Genomic DNA, 26,738 nt, shown 5'->3' on the forward strand with positions numbered 1-26,738 from the left:
CCGCTTTGACATAGTTTGTGCCGACGTTCATGATTTCAATTCTTTTTTTGGGCTGTTTTGAGAATGGGAGTGACTTGGATGTGAAGTGGGGAGTCATGGGTTTGACCAATGATTGAGTCCAACAACCTGCTGCATTTTTATTATTATTTTGTTTTGTTTTTTTGTTTCCCTAGCAGTATGGGTGGGTTCCTCTCCCCCTTGCAGCTGGCACCATATGTTCGTTCTTTTTCTTTATGTTTTGGTTGATGTGGCATGCCAGCTGACATGGGATTGCCGGTTTGGGGTGCGAACCCACCACCACCTGCAGTTCTCAGCCTGCAGTACTGCGGGGGGTGTGCAGTGCTGTTCTTAGTACTGTTTGGGTTGTTCCGCTGTTCCCACCTTTTTTCTCTTTTTTTAGAAAGACCATTTGAAAGAAAGAGTGCTGACGCCAATGCACCAAAATGAATATGGCCTAATACAGTGTATTAGGCATATACTGTATACATCTTGAAATCCCAGACACAGTCAGCAAACATGATGCTTTGTCAATTTTCAGATACTGTATATGTTTATACATCTCGTCCTACATGTTATAACTACCAACACATACATTTACAATGACTGACTGGAGATACAAACATAATTGACAATAATAATTTATGAACAATCACAAAGAACAGAGAATGACAGAAATCTGTTCAGACTATTGCTGATGTTTGAGGCGCAAGGGTTGTGCACACATAGGCCTATTGCAATATTAGGCAATAACATTGTAATATAATGTTTACTACATCCAACTCTTTGTATCCATATACACTAGCATGTCTAGTGTCTGCTGAGTCTATGTTTATTATATCCCTTCCTCCATTGCCCTGCACCTTTTCATACCCATTGGCAACACATGCCTCAGACACACAGAAAGAGGAAGAGAGGCAGGGCGGCCTGCCTCCTCCACGTTTAGTCATGAATTAGATGAAACATGCATAAATAGGCCAGAATAGGCAAAAACACAGGCAAAGAAAGGATAGAGGGCTTTTTTCAGAAAGCAATTTGACCTCTGTATGTATCCCATTATGAAAACATAAATAAAACTATTTATGTTTTTAGTGGTACATTGCTGTTTTATACAGGTGGCTTAAGTGAAGAGACATGGCTAGATTATGAGAAACTGGGTGAGAAACCTTTAGTTGCATTATCTAAAAGAAGCTGTTCACCTGCCCACAACTAGGGATATATAGAATATCCCCTTGTTAGTTTTTATGCATCATACTACCTAAGACAAATAAAGAAAAACTCCCCTGAGAGAAAACAACGTTATAAAGAATGTGGAAGTGAGAAACAGAAGGCAGAAGCATAAAAATACCCTTAATGTGTTGCATGATCTAATTTCCAGGTAGTATGGCTCATGAGGCACAGAAGAACCTGTTGTCCGGTGGAGACTGACCCATCTGCACAAGGTGGACTCAAGCGTAGAGGAGAGAGACTATAATGTGTCAGGATTTTGTTACCAGGAAGTGGGTCGAGTTATTTATATTTCAACACTCGTCCTCCAGTACCCGAGGGAGAACCAGTGTTAGTAACCTGACACTTTATATTTAAACATTGTCTTTCTCTAGATGTATCCCAACCAGGGAGATGGATGCATGTGTAGGAATGTACCAGCAAATAATGTAAAGCCTATGCATTTGGAGGAGTCATTTAGGATTATCAAAGGTAAGACTAAGTAATACTATTCGTGGGGGGCTTATTGTTGACCTACAGTAGTGATGGAAAAATATTCTATACTATTTTGCCGTTATAAATGATCTTAATACAGTATATTACTAGTGTTGTTATTATTACCGTGCATATTCTTATATGAATACACCTGTTTTCTAATATGCCTGTTGTTGCTTTAAAAAATGTCTGCACAGAAACAGTATCATGGTAAACAATAAACTTTAACTTGATAAACAATTAGTTAGAGCAGTGCTGTTTCTATGTGGCTATGGCTTAAAACCAGAATATTTGATATCTGCAAATAATGTAATAAGTGTGTGTGTGTGTGTGTGTGTGTGTGTGTGTGTGTGTGTGTGTGTGTGTGTGTGTGTGTGTGTGTGTGTGTGTGTGTGTGTGTGTGTGTGTGTGTGTGCGTGCGTGCGTGCGTGCGTGCGTGCGTGCGTGCGTGCGTGCGTGCGTGCGTGCGTGCGTGCGTGCGTGCGTGCGTGCGTGCGTGCGTGCGTGCGTGTGTGATACCATATGTATATATTATGCATAGTATACACAGTTACTGGTCCATTTTCATACTTTCACAGTTAAATTAGTTGATTTTGCTGAGTGATGAAGATCCATGAGAAAGTTTTAACCCATTACCTGTCGTGCACCTCTCCTGTGGATAAAGAAGGATATCTGTACAAAAAGGTTTGTGGAAAATATGTATGCTAACTAGTGCTTTGAATGATCTATTGACAAGGCAACAAGTGTTACCTGAATACCTGTGACTTACTATTTAACCTTTTGTCACCTCTAAAACATGTCTTCATAGAAAGAGAGGAATAGATCTTACCAGAGAAGATGGCTTGTCTTGAAGGCAAACTTACTCTTCTACCAGGACCGGCCAGCTGATCGCCACCTGCTGGGGGTCATCGTCCTTGAAGGATGTGCTATTCGGCACTGTGACCGCGATGGACTGTTTGCAATCTCCCTCGTGTTCCAAGGGCCCGGACTCAAAACCTACACATTTGCAGCAGAGGATCGTCAGACCCAGGAGAGTTGGATCAAAGCCTTGCTTTCTGCCAGCCACTGTTATCTATCGCTGCTGGTGAGAGACTTAGGCAAGCAGTATGAAGGTGGGTATCATTTTTGTGTTGTATATTATGTTAGAACAATATTGTTCTGTACTAGGGCATTCACCAACTATTCGAATATTCGAATATCAAAGTCACTATTCAACGTTGTTCACTATTCGACTATTCGAATACTTTGAGGTCGAATAATTAGAATACTAAAAATCACTATTCGTGAATGCCCTATTCTGTACTGTATCTAAATGTGATTACAGTTTAATTTGCATAACATTCCCCATACCTTCTACAGAGGCGAAACGTGTCCATGGTTCTGGTGAATCCCATCAGTGCTCTTCTGCAAGTCATCTGATCGCAGAGGGCCTCAACCAGCCCTCAAGCTTGCCCAACTCTGGCTCATTCCTCCAGGGATCAAGCACCATGGTCAGAGAGGGCAGAAGCTTCAGTGCCAGCCATGTTTTACATGCACCGTCAATACCTCCAAAAGTGACCAATAAAAAGTCTCCCAAGCTTTGGCCCAAGAGAAACGCTCACGTCACCCCTCTTAATGGACCAGCTCCCCTTTATGGAGAATGGCCTTTGGTGGGCTTGGATCCACTCGAGGAGTTCAGCATACTCCATGACTATTATGGACAGGAAGTGATGCAAGCGAGGAAAGACTGGCTGAAGACTAAACAGGTGGAGGAAGAACACAGAGATGAAGATCTCATAGATTTAGGGTGATAAGCGTATTACCCGGTGAAGCAAACAGGACAGTTAAAGTAAAACTGAAGTCATCCATGTGTGTCAAATTAGCTGCAGTATGCTTTCAGTATTATCAAGATAACATTGTGCAGCATAGATACTGCACATACATTGTAAAGCTATTTGAAATGTGTTTAATATGCCTCCATTTCATATGATCAATTAGATCATATCAATGTCAGTGTTTTTATAGAGCAGTTTGATTAATAAGATCTGTATATTTTATATTTAGTAACCTATATTCTTATACATGATTATCCTTCAAGGTTTTAAGTATTTCTGGTTTTATGAACAGTTTTGTGCTTATTGGTTTGATGGCAGAGATTATTCATGTCCAATAACAACAACTGAACAAATATGTGTATATATTATTTAACAAATGTTTAATTCGAATAAAGGTCAACTATCACATCACGTTAGTGTGACATGAGAAGGCAAAGCCCTTATTATGTGCACTGTATAAATAATATACAAATAGATAGATCAAAAATACTAAATACAAATACAAATACACACACATAATCCAGACTTGAATCCACAAACAAGATAAATAAAGATAAATCCAATGTTTTTGTAACCGCCTGGATTCAAACCCTGGTCTCCTGTGTAGAATATGGTCTGCAACACCCTCCAAACAAGGATTTTCTGAGCTTCAGGCAGAGCTACTTTATACCTACCACCATAATTCATGAACATCTTTTATTATGTATAGTTATTTCAAGTAATATATGCCAATTTCAGCATATTTCTTAATTTGCTACCACAGCCTTTGGACAGAATGAATGGACCCAAGAGGAAGTGTTGAAATAATGAAAGAAACTTATGGCAGAGTAAACAGCAGAGGGCGCCAAAGGTACAATATTTTGAAACCATTAATTAAAAGTAGTCTTAGCTGTGTGATTTTGTCAAAAATAGGGAAGAATTTATAGAAGCCTGTGAGTGCAAGCACAGTGCAGCTGTGATAACAATTGTGAGACATATAAGTTAGAATGCAGACAATTGCATGTGCAATTCATTTCCATGCTCCTTTACTCTGATTATTACACAAAATCTGACTTAATTTCCACAAAGATATAGCAACATGCTTTTGTGATATGGCCTAACAAACTTTCCATCCACCTATTATTCAAAAATGTCGTTTTCACAAAAGTGTTTTGATTGATTGAATACTTTATTAACAGTTTGAAACAGCTAGAGTGGCCTGTACAATGCAAGGTCTGCCATAAGGCCTTTTCCAAGAAAGCCTGTGGTTTAATTGCATTGGGGTCCTGTGTACTAAATTCATCGTTTCAGAGTAGCTAATGTAATCAATTTAACATCATATGGCAAAAGTAAAAACTTAAAGGACCACTTCACCCATTTTCAAAATTGGTCCTTCTTGCGAATAGACAAATATGGTACCAAAATATAATGAGCATCAGTGAGGACCAATGATATGAAGATATGATGAAATTGGCTGAAGTGGTCCATTTCAGAACGTGTTGCGATGAGCAGTAGATCTGCACATTTTGAAAAGAATAATTCATTAAAAAGTAACTGACATGCAAGTGGGGTTAAAGGAAATCTGTCACGCACGCACGCACGCACCGGCACGCACGCACGCACACACACACACACACACTCAGGGATGGGCAGCATTTTCTTCCAGGGGGCCATACGGACTTTGATAAAGTGAGTTTAGGGCCAAACATTTAACTATTGGATTGAAACTTGAAACACATAGTGCTGAATTATATGAACACGGCATGAATTTGGTAGACACAACAGACTTACAATAGGGCCAAAATTGTTTTCCATTTCTTCCTTTTTTTGTCTTTATCTTTATTTGTCTTATCTGTGTATCACACACATATTGCATTATATGCATTATAAATGTGGACTCAAGGCATACTGTTTCACTGTTACATTATAAACACTTAATTGAGTAGGCCTACATACTACGATGGAATATGGAATCCAGGTAGGCCCATGTACTGAAATGGTACAAATGAATTAATAATAATACATTTGAGTCAAGTTAAATTAATTTCCCTCAAACCATTAACACTGCTGCTTTTTAATATGTACATTTTTGGTGGATCATTTTGTTTTTCTTTGAGGACTTCGAGGGCCGGATAGAGATGGTCAAAGGGCCGAGTACGGGCCTCAGGCCGTATGTTGTTACCCATGTGTGATGAGGATATAGATTTACATGTCTGACCTCTCATGTCATTTCTTTAGCTTGTGTCCCCCCCATAGCTCAAGCTGCATGGAGCTTCTCCACATTCCAGCCCTTACAGACAGACATACCAGCCATCTAAAATGTGATAGATGGGTTTTGGGGAGCGTGGCAAGGTGTATCATTTTACACAGAGAACCCATGGAATGTCCACACATCTGTATATTTACAACTCCAAGGTAGCAGAAAATAAACAGTCAATCCAGTGAGTGCAAGTCTTGAGTTATACTAGTGTGGCCTGCACAGCTGGGCAGGTTGAAAAAATAAATAAAAGGTTGATACAGTCATTAAAGGTTCAAAGATTGAAATACCTTTTTGTCATGAACAGTTTATTTGTCACATAATCATAAGTGTATGAACAGTGAAATGTTGGTGCAACAGACCCATACTGCATGTATGTGAACATGTACAGTACAACAATATAATCCAAGTAGATAAGAAAGGTAAAAAATAGAAGTTCTAATACAGGTCAAGTACTACTAGTGGTTTTAAGTCTTATATTCAGTAAGTCATGAACTATCAAAATTACAATAGCAGAGATTATGATATAGTATACAGCAGGGGTCAGCAACCTTTTTGAAATGAAGTGTCATGTTTTTATTTTCTAAATAGTCAGTGTGCCATGTCAACATACATTTTAATGACACGCCATCAAACATTCTGAAATATATTGATTGTTATAACGATCAGAGCAATAATCCACCAATCTCCCCAACTCCCTCCCCGGTCAGAGTTCAGAATTTGAATGAATGTAGAATTATGAGCAGGATGTAATATGCTGTAAATTAGGTGACTTCATTTAACTGACCACGTTTTAAAAAAAAGATTTGATTTTAAAATAAGAAATCCTCTCTCTCACACCTCTGCCAGTGTGCCAGTGATCACCCTCCCCTGTGCCATTGTTGGCACCCGTGCCTAAGGTTGCCTACCCCTGGTATACAGTTTAGAATTACATGATCCTCTCTGGTTATTTAGGTGGGGTAAGTCCATATGTTGCAACAAAAAAGATAGAATATACTGAATAAAAAATCACACCTACCGGTATTTCATTTCATTAAGCGTCCCGCTGGCCAATCACAGCGTATCCTGCGAAGCTTGGCCAATGGGACCGTTGGTATACAACAAACTTGGTCGATCGGTCCAGCGGTGCACAAAATTAGCTGCTCAGACACAGACACACAAACGGACAGACAGGGGGAAAACATAATTCTGTCTGAGCTACTTTATGAAAACATTTGTGACCAAGGATATACAGTATATATACAACTAGAAGCAGTGCTCTTCCGAGCACAGGTCTCCACCAGGCCGTGCGTCCTGGTGGTGCTACTGTATAATAGGCCAATGTAAAAAGGGTGGCATGTGTTCTTCACCTTAGATCTTTCATGGCAATCGGACGCTGCATGCATGATTTCAAGCATTGTGTTCCAAAAATGTGTTTTGCTAAAGTCTACCTGCTGGTGGCGCTATAACAGGACAATGTTAAAAAGGTAGCATTTGTTCCTTGACCTAGTGGGAATATGTGTGGCAAATGTCACGGTAATCGCAAGCTGCGTTGATGATTTGAGGCATTTTGTTCAAAAACTGAGCAATCCTGCAAACTTTGGAAGCTAATATTAGCCAATCAGGATGGAATGTGAAATATCAGACGGATCGGACTTGATCACATGACTATAGAGATACTGTGTACCGATTTGCATGATTTTTGGATAAAATCTCAAGGAGTAATATCCAAAAATGTGTATTTACATAAGTCGGCCCAAAGGTGGCGCTATAAAAGGCTGATGTGAAAAATGCAGGGCAAAGGTTTATCCTTAGCCTCTAGGGAGTGCGCTTACAAAGTTTGAAACTGATCGGTGGAGTTATAGGTAAAACCACAAATCGGGCTGTTATAGCGCCACCATGAGGCTGATTAAAAAAAAATTAAGTGGCATTTCTTCCTCGGCCTAGTGGGAACGTGTGTGCGCGATTTCATGATAATTGCACTTTGCGTTTGTGATTTGAGGCAATTTGTTCAAAACGGCTCAATTCCACAAACTTTGGAAGCCAATCTTAGCCAATCAGGATGGAATATGCAAAATCGGACAGATCCGTGTCGATCACATGACTGTCGAGATATTGCCTACCGATTTGTAGGATTTTTGGACAAAATCTGTAAGAGTAGTGCACAGAAATGTGTTTAGCAAACATCGGCCACTAGTTGGCGCTAGAAAAGGCCCATTTGAAAAATTTAGGGCAGAGGTTCTAGATTGGCATCCAGGGAATGTGTGTGCTCACTTTGGCAGCGACCGGGCCAACGGCGACTGAGATTAGGTGTTCACAAACTGCGAGGACGCACGCACGGACGCACGGACGCACGGACGCACGGACGCACGGACGGACGGACGGACGGAGGGGAAAACATAGTCTCCCCTCAGCCTTCGGCTGGTGGAGACAATAAGCAGAAGAAGGATGAATAAGTGAGCAATCAAGTATATACATCAGGAAAATAGCAGTCAGTATTGTGTAACAGTTCTGCCCTGTATACAGCATACTTTAAGGCTAAAGAGAGTTGACCTGGCAATTGGGTCAGGTATTCCAGTATGACATTTTTTATTTAGCAATTTAAAAGTATCAAATATCAAATATCCCCCTAGTGACCTTCAGCTGAGCTGACTTCCTGAGCCATTAATGAACAACTAATTGAACCTCTATTAGTACAATGGATTATGAATGACAGTCAATAACGTATAGTGGGTGACACATGCCACAGTCATTCCTGGAACAAGGTGGTGAGAAGCAGAGGTCAAAGATCTTTGCAAATAAAGGTGGGAATGTATCTAAAAAAAGGCTCAAATCCAATTGACTCCAGCTCTCAAAACGAGTAAAGATCGCAAGCCTGCCTCCAGAATCGGCCCACCTTTTGCTATAGGCCCTCAGCTTTGAACTGCAAGTGAGGGAGAAGGTTTCTGCAGAGGGAGGTGGGGGGCAAGGCGAGGACAGGGAGAGGGATAAAAATAAACTTCTCGAAGATACAAATTGAATATGCATATCTATATGGTGAAAACCAGAAACGATACTGGCTTTTTTGTCACCGGTCAATTTTGATGTAAAAAAGGTAAAGCTTTGCTTAATTTTTAAGCAAAGCTTTGAGGGAGTTGGGAGTTGGCAGACCGTCAAGTTTATTTTGCTATTTTGGTCACCCTCAGCTGTCCCTTTTATACTCTCTTTAGAATGTCTGCTGCCATCAGCCAGTCAAGTAATCCCCTTATTTGAAGGGGACATGGAAAGGGGGTGCGGGGGGGGGGGGGGGTGTGAGGGGTGAGCAGGAAGGGTACAGTCTGAGGTTGGGGAGAGGTGGAAATGTGTCCATGACTGGGTCCTTTGCTAAAGAGAGAGCTTCCTGGTCATCATGGGAACCAAGGACCCCAGCCAGAAACTAACGGTGCTTGAAGATGTTTGAGATGGTGTTGTTAATTTAGCACTGCCGTCATTACTAATAATGAAACCTCATCAGAGGATGTGACATACCCATACGAACAAAACATAAACATAAGGTATCCATATGCCACTCCTATTCATTTTCACGCACAGGTAGCATCTTACCTACAGTAAGTGCCGGTAATTTACAATTGCCATTAGGTCTTCACAGCCAAGCACATGCATAACAATATGAGATTAGTTATGACTTTTGGGGACCATTCTAAGTAAAACAATCTTTTTTTTTTTTATAAAATATAAAAACACCTCTTACACATAATCACAGAGGCAGGAGGCTGTAAGGGCCGATGCATAGTCCTGTAAGGGCCTGAATGCACTGAACAGCTGAATTAATGACGGTACCCCCCTCCCCCCCGAACCTCTGAATGATGTCATATAGTAGTTTGTACAGAGCCGAACCAAAATAAATTCGGCTCTAAAAGTGGAGTATGAATCGGCCCTTAGACTACATTGATATAATTACTTGATTACAGACATTCTACAAACATTAATCAGTTAAGGGTTTAAAACAGCCCTTATCATGTTTGTTTCAAATCCATGAACTACACTGAAAAACATATTAGTTGTTTCTTATACAAACACAACCCAAAATATGTTTTACTGTAACGTGCACAAGTTGTCAGTATTTGTGTTCACCCATGTCGCCTGTCATGAATTGCACTGATGATTAGATTTAGATATGGGCCTGATACTCTTACATCAATTCACATATATGGTTTACATATATGGTATTCCTGCAAGGTAGTGTTCATTACTTATGCATTAAAATGTCACATCACAGCCCGTTACTCAATATGTACTTGTAATAAAGTGTTGTGAAAGTCACACATACATGAATAAAATACAGGGTAAAACCTATATCAGCTGCTGAGCTATAGGATGCTTGTATCTCGGTCTGTAATATCGCAATGGGCATCACAAAACAAAAATAAAGTCAGCGAGTGGTTGATGTGTCTCCCTGTAGACTGCTGCCTGGACTGAAGGAGGGCGGGAGAAATGGTGTCCTCCGGTCCCACAAGCATCTATGTCCTCAATGTCCATATTAGTCCACGTGGGACTCCAAATATATGGCACTGTCCCTGAGCTATCGGGTTTACTTAATTCCAAGACTCCTGGGTCTATTTCTGATCTCCTGTAAGGTGATATCTCGGAACCCCATACTATCTCCCTCTCTTTGGCTACCAAATCATCCTTCACTGCTCTCTTACTCCATCCCCCTCCCTCCCCCTCTCTCTCTCTCTTTCTGTCTGTTATCCCAATCCAAACTTGAAGCTGGGGCTAAAGTTAGCTTGGCCAGCAAAGAGGTATATAAGCCCCCCGGGATCGGAGTACAACTGCGGCTTCAGTCTTCTCTTTCTCTTGAACATCCCAACCTCCACACATAACGTCTAAAGATGGTGAGTACCACTACCACGGGTCCAACATCACTGTACGCTGCTGATGGAAATCTCAACCGAGGAGAATTCATCAAACCAACCCTTTTGGATTAACTGAACCTTTTTGATACGTTTGGGCAATTTAATTACAACAACAAATCTTCTGGACCTTTTGCTATGTCTTCTAAATGATCAAGAATCTTTTGGACATGTCTTTTCCTCATTGGATATGAGGCCCACTGCTGTTCATGGACATACTGTTATCAGGATGCATGTGTTAAAGTTATCAGGATTCATGTGTTATTAGTATCATTAGTGAAATAAGCCTCTATGTGGTAGACACTTATGTGCAATTGGTGTTTTACATTGTAATTAGCTTGGAAAAGACGAGGCTTAAATATTCGAAACACACACTGTGTGTTATTATTGTTATTTACATTTCCTAAACTCACGTAAGAAATTCTTATTTCATGCTACTTTAGATGTCAATTGTCAGATTCAAATGTCAGATTGTAGGACTAAAGGCCCATTCCCACTGGGCCAGATAACAGATAAAAAAATCTCTTTCTCCAGATATTTTTCCATTCAGTGGATGGTAGATACAGATAAAAAAAAATAGCTGCCACAGATAAAAGTATCTGTGGCAAATATCTGTGGTAGATATTTTTTTATCTGGAGAAAGAGATTTTTTTTATCTGTTATCTGGCCCAGTAGGAATGGGCCTTAACTGAGAACTTGTTATATGCACCAGATGAGTCATCTACTGTAAAGCACAGCATGATCAGTTTAAAACCAGGGTTAGAAATCAGCTAGTAGTATGATATCCGCTAGAGGCACCCTGGGTGTTAACCAGGGTCACTGAATGTGATGCTTGACTCATGTGTTTTGTCCTCCAGGCACCCAAGAAGGCCAAGAGGAGGGCAGCAGCAGGTGGAGAGAGCACTGGTTCTTCCAACGTGTTCTCCATGTTTGAGCAGAGCCAGATTCAGGAGTACAAGGAGGTGAGGTTGTCTCACAGAAAACACTCCTTGATTTTCTCGAGGTTTATAACCAAAATAGTGTTGGGGGGTTCGATTCTTTTTACTGCAGCTGCCACCCTGCTTGATCCCTGTTTACCTTCTGCCAATTTAACAAACATTCGAGTGTCTTTAGGGGCGCCTCTGAAATATCTGTCACCTTCCAAAGCCCTCAGGAGCACCCTCTCCTTTGAACCCCCCCCTCCCCCCTCCCCCCTCCCAGCTGTCACTCAGCCACCTTCTTATGTTCTCCTGCTGATGGTGACATGTCAAGCGCGACAACTGGATGATGCTATGCCGGGAGCAGATAGAGGGCGGGGAGCGAGAGGAAGGACGTTTTGTTTTAGTTTTTTTTAAACAGCTGATGGCTTCCAGCACAAGTTATCCTCTGCCCGGTGACAGGCATTTGTTTCTTGAATGTTGAGCAAATAATCAAGCACTTCCTGATGTACTCCACATACACAAAGTTACACTCCATGTAACTTTGTGTATGGTGGATTGTGCACGATTTATAAGGAGGGGCTGTCAAGAGATTGGATTATGATGGTGTCTGTTATTTCAATTTGTTGTTAAGGGATAGGGGCTCCAAATAGACCAGAGCATTCCTTGAGTGATAAGTGATACGACATCTTAAGTGCCACTAAGGGAATGCCTGACATAAATATTGGGATGGTCTTAGCACTTTGCACAGATGGAAAGATGATCATAAGCGGGATGTGTTTGTGTCTGTGAGAGCATGGCGGGTGTGTGCACACAACGTGTGTGTGCACACACGAGTCAGTATGTGTGCGCATGTGTGTGAACGGGAGAGTGTTAGTTAGGAGGAGAAAGGTTGGTGACAGAGTTCAAGTTTCATCTACGTAAGAGCTGCAGCTTAACCAGGCCATTAAGGGGACAGGAAGACAGCTGTGCCAAAATGATACCTTCCTAATTTAACATCAAGAAAAAATAAGGTTCACCTTAAGTTCCCCTTTTCTTTTAGACTATCCACTAACAGGGTTTACATACCGTAGGATTGCATCGTAAATACTCTCCACTTGACACTTTGATGATGGATATTCTGTTGACAGAGGAGAACCTAAAATGCGCAGAGGTCACATGTTAGCCATACAGGGAGCATGATCTATGACCGTAGATGTCTGCTTCCAACATATTTCTCAATACTGATGACATGTGGGAAACAATTTGGCATTGTTTCACGAAATAATCCCAGATATTGTTTGTTTTCCTGTCAGGCTTTCACAATCATTGACCAGAACAGAGACGGCATCATCAGCAAAGATGATTTGAGGGACGTCCTGGCCTCAATGGGTGAGTGGATAATTCAGTGGTATTATGCATGTTTGTACTGTAACTGTGTATGCATAATGTGTACAGAAGTACTCACTAATCTCCCTCACTGTGTGACATCAGGCCAGTTGAACGTGAAGAATGAGGAGCTTGAGGCCATGATCAAGGAGGCCCCCGGCCCCATCAACTTCACCGTCTTCCTCACAATGTTCGGCGAGAAGCTGAAGGGTAGGCAATTCAACTTGTTGCACTGCCAAGACAATGATGTTTCCTGTGTTATGTTACTCATCACAATGTATGGCATGATTACATTTCGTGTAATTGTGCAGTTAAGAATAATGTTCTATTTTTAGTTCAAAATTGGCGTTGCTTGCTTTTTAAGTGTGTTTTACATCTACTGTGGTGTAACTTGAAGCCACTATGTGTATCCTCACCAGGTGCTGATCCCGAGGACGTCATCGTTAGCGCCTTCAAGATCCTCGACCCCGAGGGTGTTGGCACCATCAAGAAGGAATTGTGAGCATTCCCTTTACAGCTTCTACGATTACAGCATTTGTATCATCACACAATACAAAATAAAATACTCACTGTATGCACTTGTCTTTTCCAGCCTGGAGGAGCTCCTCACCACCCAGTGCGACAGGTTCTCCCCCGAGGAGGTAACATTAACGCTGTCTGCCTGTTTATTTATATCTCAGTGGTATCTTATTCTGCTGCCACGGTGACTCACCGACTCATCGTTTGCTCCTTTCAGATGAAGAACTTGTGGGCCGCCTTCCCCCCAGATGTTGCTGGCAATGTAGACTACAAGAACATCTGCTATGTCATCACACACGGAGAGGAGAAGGAGGAGTAAAGAGAATGATAGAAGTGAACCGCAAAAAAACAACAACAGCATCCCTTGCTATTCTGCTGCCCTCCCTTGTACTTTCTTTATATCTCCTCCTCCCTGCTTACCTCTCATATGTCCTGTCAACTCATGCTCAAAGACTCTCCGTTATTACCGAGACGCTAACATGAGAATACAGGTGCGCGTGGGATGTCTTTGTTTGCTTATGGGGAAATGGGATTATTTTCAATAAAATGATCTTGTATCTAAACATCCTTTCCATCCAACCCTTTTCTCATACACCTTCTCTTTCCTTAAGATCTCAGTCTTCTCACCTCCACAGCTCTATCTACCTTACCACAGATAACTTCTGAGACATCTGAGGTGTTTGTGTGAGTGAGTTATGTCCCACTCAAGTCCCTTTGTTGCAAAGGAGAGATGCACACAACACGGTTTAGTCTGTTGTTGTGGCATGATGAGGATGGGTGCACACCAACCAGGGGACCTCATTCCAAATTTTGAAGATGTCCTCCTAGTTAGAACAGAACGGGTGAGAAGAAGGAGGGCCTTTTTCTTGAAGGTTATTAGGGGAAAAGTTGTCTCCTTAAAGCGATGACCACTTTTTTCCTCTAAAAGTGAAACAACAACAACACTGCGAATGAGAGGAGAGAAAGAGCCGAAAGAAAACATACGGTCTTCGAGTTCTTTCCCCCCACTCTTTCCTGCACAATTCTAATCACCTTTTTCCATAAGCTGTTTCCATTGCATTGTGACTGGACTCTTTCCTCACCTTCCTCTGTAATGAATAAAAAGGGACAAACTGTGAATAAAACCTCTTTTTGTACAATAGTGTCTCTGTTCAGTGGCTCTGTGGGATAAAGTAGGCAAAGAATATTGTGGAAAATAAATAGATGATACATGAATTGACGATGATGGATGATAAAACCCTACTGTAGTTGAAATGCATCTAGTTATAGACTTTCCTAGTATTATGTTAATAGCTACATAATAGCCTATATAGTAGTAAATTAATAGTAAAATGATGAGGGTCCAACAGGTTACTATACAGACCTTTTGGGGAAGTCATGCATGCAGCAATTTGTAGCTAGTTTAACTCAATCTTTAAATAAAATGTTGCAACGTAGGCTATGCTTCCCGGTTCAGTTCATAGAACCATAGAGCTATATTTATAAAACTTAGAGCTTATCCATTTAGGGAGGCTGTTCACAATACGCAAAGCTACGGCGTGGAGCTGGTGTCCCTCCAAGTTTAGAATGGCAGGCAGACAAGCAGACTGTGGCACCGAGCGCCACCTTGTGGCTCTCTACTTACACTTTACAGTCCACATCAAATCAGACACCCCTGCATGTCAGTCAGCCAGGCGAACCTTTTCTACTTATAGTGTTTCTATTAGTCACTAATAGAAACACTACTGATCAATTAAGTGGCACTAATAGTGCCGCTTAATTGTTCAAGTGAATAGATCTTATAAAGCTTATAGCTACGCCTAAAGTACATTCTAGAGCAGATCATTGTTTCAATTTATCATGGCTAGAAAAATATCTGAAATTACAGTGGGCCATGAGGCCTTGTTTTAATGTAGCCAATATTTTAAAACGTTTCACAAAATCATAAATAGTTTAGTTAGTCATCTTTTTCTGACCATTTGGATAATACTTCACCCATTTTCAACCTATCTTCAAATTGGTCCTAAACCACTCATGATAAACCTGTTTTTTCTTCTTGGTCTGTGGGAGTGTGGACAGTGGACACTTCAGAAAACCGCATACCAGTGACAATGTGACATCATCATAGGCAGTCTTTTTTCTTTTCAAACTAGATTTTCTTTTTTTAATAACGTGAGGACAAAATGGCTTCTATTGTAGCATGCTAACTTTCCAGAAATAGAAAGCCTTATTAGTTTCTATTAGCTTGGAATCCAAGCCTTGGATTCCTCATGTTACTGGTAGGGAGGTTTCAGAACTGCCCTCACTGACAGAGTAGACAAAAATAGTAGGTCTTACCATGTTATGAGCATTAGTATAGTGAGGATACTGTCCAATATGCCCTATATCCCTGTTATCCTGTGTAGCTGTTAAACTCACACATGCAATATCATTATGGAGTCCAAAGAAGTTGAAGCATAAAGTCTGATAATGATGTACCGTGCATGTTCACATCATGTATACTTTACATTAAAAGACCATTTTTCAAACATTTAAATCTTTCCATTTGGACAAAATAGCCATTTCACATAAGACCGAGATTAAAACTAAATGTGTGATATTCAAAAGACAAAGACAAAACCAGAATTTTCAGTAATTAACACTACTAAAGTACTGCAGAAAGAGACTTAAAAAGTAATGGGTACATGGTGACATTCACTACAGGACACCACATCATGAAAGCAATTTAAATTAGAAAATCGACTGTAGCAGGATAATTTAATATATTATTGTTTATTACTCATCACAATTGTCATTAATTAAATACATCATGTGTAGATCTTCTGTAGTTAAGGAATGAATTCAATTAGCTATGATTTTATTTCACTTCTCGCCAAAGATAGTTTAATGTAAACTTTAAAGAAAAAGAAAACACACAGAAGACAAACAGCAGAGAGAGCGAGAACAAATAACAAAAACTAATGAAAGGCTTTTAAATAATTGCATCAGTGGGTCATTCCCAATTTAAGGTAATGAATCACAACAATTTCAGCAGAAATGCACTAAGGACCTGTTGGAAGAGTATTTGTTGACTGATCCTCAGTATTGCAGAGCTGAGCACTGATTCCACTAAATCACAAACTAGCAAGATATTCATTTGATCATCATGACATCTGACCTCTTGAAGCGCAGAGGAGATACACGATCGATTATAGACAGGAGCTGCGAAGACATATTGCTCATACTAGTATAATAATCCTTGGGTTGAAGCGTGCACAGGGAAAACAATTTGTTTTTCTACTTCTAGGGCAGCAATCTTGATTAACATTGCGAGCCGCAATGACATTAGTGACTAGATCAGTGCTTCAGCCGCCACCGATACACACCAAGAACAGTCGTGTTGGGAGTTAAGTTTGCATAGATGTGTTCAGGTCAGCCTAACTAACTATAATACTCTGCATCTAGAGATTCTACTGGATTCAAAACATCAAGGCTGTTAAGGGAGAAAGGTGGTGTGGCTGTTAAAATTGGAAAAATGAAGAATGTCAAGACCTGAACTAAGCAAGAGAAAACAGTGAACATAGAGGACATGTTGGCTACTTTTATGCAAACGTCCCTCTAATCCTGAACTAAAAAATAAATAAAAAATCACACTCGTGTGAACTGAGCGGTGGTGTGTGTGTGTGTGTGTGTGCAACAGCGCCCCTCCCTTAACATGTGTGGTCAGAAAAGGTTACTGCAGGGCAGGCTACGGACACGGAGACAGACAGACAAACAGAAAGAAAGACAGACCCACACACACGGCCACGTATAGGAGCGTTGTGACCACCGCTCAAAAACAGTACAGAGATTGGCTGTTAAGGGGTAGGCATGTTTTCTTTTCTTTCCCCACCGTCAAACTGGTATTACTGTATACATAGCAACTGGCACAAGCCATCAAACACTGATGGGGTACAGTGGCAGTTACTGTACACATAACTATGTACACATAACTATGTTACAGTATAGAACACTGAGTGAGAATACGTCAGGGAGTTAGTCAATAAATCATGACCACTATAATTCAGTTAAAACCAACAAGATGTCAGACTTCCCAAATTACAGACCTATTCGGAGCTCATAAAAAAAAAAGAGAAAACAAAAATCACTTCTTAGTACAACTATACAGTACAGTTAAGACCTTTAACTTTAAGTCAAACACTCCAATCTTTATTGTTTGGCTGGAGGCTCAATCCCCGCCCCCTCCTCGTTGACGAGTTTAATACTGCACTTAAAGTGGCGACTTAAGCCTAAATCGACCTTAATGACAAATCCAACGTATCCGGTAAACTTCAAATATGCAATGACATGCATCGAGTTGTGAAAAAATAGCGTGCAAAAGAAGAAAAAAATGAAGAGAAAGAAATAGCCTTCCTCTAAAAATTAACCCAACAATACTTAATCCTCCTTGGACTATACAGTGCATAGTCAGCCATCATTCCAGTCAACCAGGAGTCCATAACTCACATAGAAAAATATTCAGCTCCAAAATAATAATAATTCAATATATAATATTTGATTAAATTAACCACTTTGTACATAAATACAACAGAGCCCAAAGGTCAGGTTCAGGTTAATGCTACATTGGCACACCTGGCGCGCCCAGTCAAGTGGCTTCCTACAGTAAAGGTCCTAAAGGCACAGGTTCCAAGTGTGAAACTGGCCTGATGACACTCTACACTTAACTAGTACTACATAACTACCAGTTAGGAGTGGTTGAGAGCAGTGGTGCTTTGCAACAGGGCAGTGCAAACATAATCCTTCATTCTTCTCATAAAATGTACTTCACATTCTAATGGAGTTTAGGAAGTGAAATAAATTCCACCTCCCTCATATGAACATTTGGCTGAATAACGTCTATATTATTTTGTTCATTAAAAGCAAGAATAGATACTAATTTGACAGTTAAACATTTGGTCTGCAGGACCTATTCAGTCACTGCTGATAGTATAGCAAGCCAACACCATTTGTCACTAGCAATTATGTTGCTATCTTTCAATGTAAGGTTACTCGAGACAAGAAAATTTAAGTGAGGCTGGAAAACCACACTAACATGTGACTCTCCGTATATGTTGTTTTGTCAGGGACCAGATACACATGTATTGAACAACAGACAAGCAGCTTGCAGCTACCATTGCAAAGTGTCTAGTTGTGGTTGTAATCCTCCCTCCTATTCTCTCCCTCTTTCCTTTTGCCTGTCCCAGTGTACGTCCCTCCTTTAACACCCATTTATTCCTATATTTCTATAGACACAGATGAAAGTACAGGGTGGGTGGGGGGCAGAGGAAATAGCGGGGAGGCCACATAGTACAGTAACACATTTCACTACACTACTAAGGCACGCACACTCACAACATTTAACATTACAATAAATATATCCACCTCACGTCCAGCGACGTTACTAACATCACTGTCTTTCAGTGTCTGTGTTTGAGACAATACTCAAAAGTTTTTATTTTATCTTATTTGAGTTTTTCTTCTTCTTTCAGTCATTACCAACAACCTGTCCCATTGATAAGAAACAATAGGGCAATAACAGCGGGGGTGCCAAGAGGATCCTATATAGGAAGATTTTCTATTTACATCTATGGCCAATCGTCTATGGCACCAAAACTACAACCTGTCAGTCCACCAGTTTCCTTCATTTAGTTATCTATCCTCTGCCTTCAATCTGATTTAAAATATATATATTAAGAAATTACACAAACTTAAAAAAAGAAAAAGAAAAAATTAAATAATAAAAACAATGAGATAAAGACTGTTCTACTTAGAATATTCAGAGCCTAAGTCCATGTTCCAGTTGTGAGGAGAAGGACATTCGTGTCCCATCTAATTAAAACAATGAAAGCATGAGGTGAAGGGGGAAAAGCCCCTTCCCCAGTCTCAGGTACTATTAAAATCATATTCCAGTTGTCTCCATTATAATCCTTGGACTACATAAAGTCTTTAACGAGATGCACTGTACAATAAGTCATTCCCAACCCCTGTTCTTATCTTTTCATTTTTCTTTTATTGTATTATTCTTTCTACTTCTGGGGGGTCTTTCATTCTTTCATTCTGGGATGGTGTGATGGGGGAAACTAGGCCACATCTCTGGCTGCAGCAGCTCCATTCTTCTCCCCCGCCTCCCCGCCACCCCCTCTGTCCTTTTTCTTCCCACCTTTCTCTTTTTTCTTGTCCTTCTCAATCCTCTCCCTGTCCTTCTTGAGCCTCTCTTTCTCTGCCTTCTCCTTTTCCTTCTTCTCCTTCAGTTTCTGCTTCTCGTCTTCTCTCTCCTTCTTCTTGTCCTCTTTGCTCCTTTTCTTCTTCTTCCCTTCTTCCTCTCCTCCAGCCGTGGTCACAGGGCAGGGGGGCAGAGGGGCAGAGGGGCCGTCAGGGCAGAGGGAAAGAGGGGAATTGTTGGCTGTGGGAGAGGGGATGGTGGTTGTAAATTGCTCAGAGACGATCTTAGGGGGGGGTAACAAGGTGTTGGGTGGAGGGTTCAGGTTGGGGGCTGGCGCACAAGGCGGACCCTGTATCGTGGTGGCTTCTGACACCTGAGCAGGTGCAGGTACAGATGCAGGTGCAGGTGCAGGTGCAGGTGCAGGTGCAGGTGTAGGAGCAGGTGCAGGTTCAGGTGAGGCGCCGGCCCCAGACCCAACAAGGGGGCTTTGAACTTGGGGTGCTGGCGCCCTGGGAGCTGCCCCAGACATGGGCGGTTTAGCGCATTGTGCTTGGTTTGGGCTGAAGGAGGGGGGTGACTGAGGGGGCAGGCCTGCCATTCCCGACGGCCCTGAAAAAGAGCCTTTCTTGGTTTGGGATCGGAATGGAGTCTTGGACCTGCGGAAGCCGGGGAGAGAGAGTAGGCTCGACGAGGCCCTGAGGGGCCCTGGTGCAGGGATTGTGCTGCTCAGGAAAGAGAAGCTGCCTCCAGAACTGATGGCAGAAGCTCGACGTTTGTACTCATGGATGGCTCGTGTCCCGTGGAGTCGGCGGCCAGGCTGATGAGTTAGTTCCCCTCTGGACTCCCTCCACTTCCTCACCTGGATACTACACTCCCGCTCAATCAGAGCCTCCGTCACTGGGAGGGTAATGATCTAGACAGCCGCCATCACACGGCAGATAGAAGGAAGGAGAAGATAGACAGGGGGAAGTAAACATTGCTTTAGACACAGCAGCCAAAGATGACTCATAACATCAGTGAGTAAGAGCAGAAGTTGTTACAGGAGATGTGCTCGTGTGGGTGTGTGTGATAAAACATTGGTTCTCAAAGGGTGGTCTGAGGGACTGCCTTGGGGGGGGGGGGTCTAGAGGGAAATGTTGAACCATTTAAGCCCAATTTTGTACAAAATAAAGGCCAAAATACGGACATTCTCTGATGGGCTTCCCTGGCACCAACTATTTTAAATGGAGGTCCACGGCCTAATGCATATCGATTTGGAGGTCCTTGATATGGAAATATTTGAGAACCACTATGATAAAAGACCAGAAACAGACCCACCTCCTGTACCAATATGTCCTCTTTGATGGTGTCTGGTGAGATGCTGCGTAGACGCTCCATGGTCTCATACATGCCCTGCAGTTCTCGAAGCTTGTCCACAGAGCCAAGCATTTGCTTCAACAGCACCAGGCCAACACGGAAGACTATCTTCACCCCTTGAAAAGTGACAGAGACCGATTTAGACACAGGTGAAAGCCCAGAGGACCACCTGGGAATGAATTCCTGGACGCGCTCCACTTCATACCTTCACAGAAGAACATGTCCCATACACGCAGCACGCAGGCCCATGGTAAGGTGCGAGAGAAGACACACATAAACCACTCTGTCATGTAGAGAATGGGGTCGATCTTAAACTTCTTGAGGTGACGGTATGCCATGGGACAGGTACGCCGCAGCAGGGAGAAAAAGATCTCTCCGTCCAACTGGATTGCTTCCTTAAATAGGTAGAGCAATAAAAAGAGGACCCATTAGATGAAATAAACAGTGTGTGTGAGCGAGACAGAGACATGAAGTGGAGTGTATGTCTATGTGTGCGCAAGAGACAGAGGTACAGTAGAATAATTGGAAGTATTAATTTACTCACCAGACCAGCGCTATAGTAACCTGGTAGATACTTCTCACAGATCTGCACTAAACACCAGAAGGCTTGCTGCAAAAAAACAAACATGGCATATCAGTACATATAAACATCTGTCTGAATTGCCTAAATTGTAAATTATACTTCATCAGTGATGACAAACTCTCCAGAGTTGGTTCATATTAGAGTTGCGCTTGATACAAGGCCAGTGCCAAGAGACGAGAAATGCAGCCTCTGGCAATACAGTAGTCAGTGTTGCAACTTCTGCTCTGGTATGTATCCCTGTCAGCGACTCACCTCAGCAGGCATGTGCATGAGCAACACAGCAGCCACTGGAGCCTGGGCCTGGCAGTATCCCTCATCAGGTCGATAGACAGTGTAGGCCTTCAGAATACGGTAGAGATCCTGTTGCCTGCAAGTAAAGCCACCAAAGAACATTTGAGCAAAGGTAATTGTCAATAAGTCGGGACCACTTAAAGGCCCAGTTCACCTCTGATGCATCATGCTGCATCATATGATGCAAAATGCATCACTAGTCATGCTGAAATTAAGGTGAACTGGGCCTTTAATGCGCGCTTATGCCGTTTAAGTACAAACCATATCATGATCTAATGGCATGGACATTCAAGTATGTTGACAACAAAAGATGTAAACTGTAAACTCAAAAGGTGTGTGCAGGCAGTTAAAATTTACCCATGTCCACCACGAGCAGCAAACATTTCATGGAAGGGGAACTGTCTGTGTAGATCCTTCTCTATAATATCCAACCATTTAGCCTCTCCTGGCTCTCTCTCCAGTTCCTGGGGGCGAATAAAACCAAAGAAAGTTAAAAGTTATTTTATTAAGTCATGTTTCCAAGAACAATTTAGATTTTAAAGTGATATTGGACTGAAGCCCCCCAAGACCTGAACCGAACATGGTCACTGGACAGAAGTAAGCCTAGTTCAGGCCAGTGACTTGTGTTGCAAATCTTTGGAGTAAGAACTAAATATAGAAAAGGGAAGAAGACAAAAGCATCAGTGCTTGATAATGTAGTGGTGAACCTCAGCAGCCACGGCAATGGAGGAATTGCCAGTTGGTCCGAGTCGTTTTCTTTACTGTCGCTGAACGTTCTCAATCCAACTACATTTTGACAGCCTTTGTGCAGTGTGTTCTTGATCTGCTGCTGACCGGGAACACTTTCCGTGTTAAATTTGGCAGACTAGAGACATTTTTATGACAGTCATTCGGAAATAGGTCAAAAATAGTCTCCCCCTCCATTCTGGATGCCAATGCTATTGTGAACAGGTCCCGGGGCTACAGTGAAGGGGGAGGTCACAGATGGGGCTATGTGAGAGCCTGAATATACAAGAGGGTAGAATGACACTTTTTCTTTCACCAAATGCAGTAATTATGCCAATACCCCTCTTCTTCATGTGCAATAGTCCCCATTACTGCTGTGCTGACCCTACTATTTGGTCTTGGGGAGGGTGTAGACAACACGTGTTGTCACCAGCCACTAGTTCTCACTTGACATCAAGGAGTTTCACTAAGGGGGCGTAAAGCATGTGGCTTGTAGCATGTTTAGAGTCTGCATCGACAGCAATCACCCCTTCAACTAGTTTTCTACCCGCGCACAAATACAGTTAATTGTGTTTATTGGAGAACCTGGCCAAGCCAGATGGACTATGGAGGATTCAAACCCCAGTCTCCACGGTGGTGGCCAAGAACTTTAACTCTGTGGCACCCGGACACCCCAAGAGAGAGTAAAATGTTTAGCAGAAGTGTCATGGTTTTGTAAAGAACTAGACTTAAATTTGTTTTATATTATAGGTTGAGCATCTGTGTTTTAAGACAGCACCTCAAATTTCCCAGGGTTGGCATCTAGGAGCTCTTTGCTGTTGGACAGCAGCTGCCAGGCTTTGCACCTCAGAGATGACGGGATCCCCTTCCTACAGCGCAACTTCACCTGGAACACACAAGCAAACACATAGGACCTTCTCCAACACAGTAGTCTTCATCTGGTTTTTCACTGAGCACGGAAACAATATTCCTCCATTAAATGTAATCTCCTAAAAATAATGCTTTTAAAATGCCTCAATGCTTCAGTCAAGAATCTCTGTTCTGGAGTATAAAATGTCCAGTATACCCAGTCCACGCCCCCGTATCAATATCGCAGTGTAAACACAGTTAACTTACAGTATCATGTACACGTTTGAAGCGACATACCTTTTGGAAGCGATGTTTAACCCACTTGTCCCAGTTGTTGAACATGTCAAGCCATTTCATCTCTCTCTGTCTGGCGACTTCAAGTCGAATGTCCTTTTCACTAAAAGGAAGACTAACATAGTATTACTATACATGTCTTTGCTGAAGTTGGGAACATTGTTATGAGGAATAAAGTGGGCGGTTGTCCTTTGCAATTCACAAGAGTTGCTCATAGCTGATAAGATTTGTTTTCTAAGCATGCCAGTTCCTTTTTTTCTCTTGCACATGTGAGCCTATTTAGGACTACTGTAATGACTTCAACAAAGTCCCTACATCAACACAGAGACACCATCTGTACATACAGCAAATCTATAAACGTTTGAATTATTCAACAGCAGAAAAGCAATTAGTCTGTCACAGAAAGACTAGGGAGTAAATCTAGAAAAAGAACAGAGATGATGAGTAGATGGGTGGAGGAGGGCGATACTAGGAAAGGCACACACAGTCAGTACATTTTGAGTCACAAAAAGCGCTCTCAGCATTATCTGACTCAGACCAAGGAGAGATAAAGGACAGACTAATATGTTTAGAGCAGGAACAGAGGGAGCAAACAGAAGGAGGGACAGGGGAAAGCAAGAGGAAGATGATGGGGTGTTAGATGGGTGGCTGAGTAAATCTGAAGACCAAGGAGGGCAAGATGACTGATTAAAAGGAAGATACGCTGCCAGACAGGCCACAATTCATGCACGTCATGGCTTCACATATGTCAGTGTGAATGAAATCCTCAACCACATGTTGTTTGAGTCTCACGCAGCAGAGTTTAAGTAGCATGAATATAGAATAGAGTAGAGTATGAAATCATAAAACCTTAACCTACCCGCCTTCACTGTACTGGTTCCCACCAAGGAAGCCATATTTATCAGTGCGTCTGACAGTCATGCCGCTGATCTCAGAGTCTGAACCAATAGAGCTCCCATCCTCTAGTCCGGACAGAGACTCCAGTGTCCCTGACATCAGGCTGGCCGACTCCAGGTAGCTCATGGTATCGAGGGCTGGCCTGGCATTGGGGTTGGGTAAGAAGAGGGAAGAAGAACCCGGCTCAAGGATGACTGGGACTGAGGGGCTGGAGGGCGTGCTGGGCAATTCTGCCTTTCTCACTCCAACAGGAGTGTCAGGTTTTAGGGACCGAGATGGAGACTGGGGTTGAGGGTTTGGGGCTTGTTGTGGTTGTGGCGTGGGGCTATTTTCTTCAGCTACTGCTGTTGTTGACGGTGTTTGAGTGGGGTCTGTGGCGTCTTTTGCAGCAGGAGCAGGATCTAAGGCTGCTGGGTCAGAGGGTTGTTCTGCGGTAAACTGAGCATCCTCTGGGGCAGGATTAGGGATGTGGGTGACATGCACATTTGGGTATAGATTAGGAATAGGATTCATATCCGGGGTGAGTTGTGCCTGTTGTGCTACTCCATGAGCTGATGTCTCATGTGGCTGAACAGGACCCTCTGGTGTAGCATTTAAGAGGTCTACAGCACTTTGATCATTGCTCTCCTGTTTACCGGCCTCACCCGGGTCCAGCACTCTCTCTGTATCTTTCCCTGTCCCTTCCTGGCTCTGTGGAGCAGCTCCATCTACCAAGGGTGGGGCAGGATTCTCTGCAGCAACTTCTTCTGGGACAGAAGAAGAGTTGGAGTGAGCTGGCGGTGGCCCATGCATGGGTGTTCGGGAAACCAGGGGTGAATTCTTTGCTGGAGGTGCCGCAGTGGTTCCGATTAAACCTGGGTTATGGTACAGGGAAGATTTGGGGATGGGCATCTCCTTGCTGGGCTCTGGGGCAGGGCTGTTGGCAGCAGGGATAACGGTTGAAGGCGGAGGCATGGATGGAGCAGCATGAGGGTCACCTAATGCAGGTGGTGATGGGGTTAGGGTGGAGATTTCAGCCATGGTTCCACTCTGATCTCTCCTTTAGAGGAAGGAATGTGGAGATTACATTTATTACTAGCCGCAAATTGCAACTCTAGACATTTTTTAATATGTTGAATCTAGGGTTGCCGTGCAGGTGAAGTGTTGGAGTTTGGAAGCGCTTGTGGGAAATCACTCAATGGTCCTGTGTAATACCTGTTACAACAGGATCACCTGCACTGAATTTCTTGACTGAAAGTAGCTCGTAACTTGTCTACTGTGGATTTTTATCAAACTAACACTTTGCAGAAAGAAAGAGGATGGTGAGTTTGACGTTATTTAATAAGATCAGATAGCAAAAAAAAACCTGTTTGGATGCATTGGCTGCCAATGGGTGGTATTGCAACCCTAGATTCAACATATGTGCATATGTGCAACATATGTGCAATTTGCATCTAATTTCTTACAATAAAACAGCACAATATCTTCTATATAACAATTCAAATATCAAGGGCAATTTAATTTCATGACAATGAAAACTCTTAATTCAACAACTTAAGAGGGTGTATGTAAACCAAACAGTGCCTGTCATTTTCAAAGAAGCCTGGAACCAAAGGCCTATGTTCCTCTTCTAAACATTGAAACAGCAAGGAGTTGGTATCATACTGTGTAAACGACATACAGCAGCCAAATGCTGTGGTTGCTATGCCCCCACCTAACACTTTGTCATGTAACTAGCCCTGAAACATAACGGTGTTTCAGGGCTAGTACACAACCATCATTTGGAAGACCTATCGATCTAAAAATCTAGTTGGCTAGCAATCTTTTACCTATTTTGGCCTGTACTGTACTAGTTAATGTGTCCAGAAAAAAAGCCCTGCACAAACAGCACACCAACACAGGTAATTCTGACTATGAGAGTAGTGGTGGTGATCATTCTGATCAAAAGAAGCATTCAGACAAAATGTCCAATTATGCCGTGTACCTTTCAAATAATTCAATGCTCAAATAGCCAAACAAAGTTTAAGTTCAGCCCAACAATGATCAGTCCAATTGTTACTGTTGACATTCAGTACAGTAGCCTACTTGCATAAATGAATGGGTGTGTTAGTAGAATACATTTTGACCAAAGCAAACTAAAGCTATGTCATAAACCAGTGTTTACGAACTTCTAACGTTAG

General features: G+C 42.2%; 3 protein-coding genes across 3 annotated transcripts; 2 read left to right on the plus strand and 1 right to left on the minus strand.

The window, feature by feature from the left end:
* Positions 1-2,301: 2,301 nt before the first annotated feature.
* pheta2 (PH domain containing endocytic trafficking adaptor 2) lies at positions 2,302-3,488 on the plus strand (the record flags this gene model as incomplete). Its single annotated transcript, XM_080724738.1, has 3 exons — positions 2,302-2,382; positions 2,507-2,810; positions 3,058-3,488. 3 exons carry the CDS (start codon positions 2,302-2,304, stop codon positions 3,486-3,488), a joined length of 816 nt encoding a protein of 271 aa, XP_080580864.1.
* A 7,994-nt stretch (positions 3,489-11,482) lies between these two features.
* Positions 11,483-13,742, plus strand: mylpfa (myosin light chain, phosphorylatable, fast skeletal muscle a; the record flags this gene model as incomplete). The annotated part of the gene is made up of 6 exons (XM_080724165.1): positions 11,483-11,581; positions 12,832-12,907; positions 13,010-13,114; positions 13,324-13,402; positions 13,497-13,545; positions 13,641-13,742. The coding sequence occupies exons 1-6, from the start codon at positions 11,546-11,548 to the stop codon at positions 13,740-13,742; spliced, it is 447 nt and encodes a 148-aa protein (XP_080580291.1). The 5' UTR covers positions 11,483-11,545.
* Positions 13,743-19,500: 5,758 nt separating this feature from the next.
* tbc1d10b (TBC1 domain family, member 10b) lies at positions 19,501-25,599 on the minus strand (the record flags this gene model as incomplete). The annotated part of the gene is made up of 9 exons (XM_080723272.1): positions 19,501-20,496; positions 20,901-21,055; positions 21,145-21,334; positions 21,484-21,549; positions 21,775-21,889; positions 22,171-22,277; positions 23,318-23,425; positions 23,686-23,797; positions 24,542-25,599. The coding sequence occupies 9 exons, from the start codon at positions 25,597-25,599 to the stop codon at positions 19,501-19,503; spliced, it is 2,907 nt and encodes a 968-aa protein (XP_080579398.1).
* Between the last annotated feature and the right edge of the window lie 1,139 nt (positions 25,600-26,738).

Source organism: Nannobrachium achirus (assembly GCF_963921795.1).
Source record: "Nannobrachium achirus genome assembly, chromosome: 4".
NCBI classification, from domain to species: Eukaryota; Metazoa; Chordata; class Actinopteri; order Myctophiformes; family Myctophidae; genus Nannobrachium; species Nannobrachium achirus.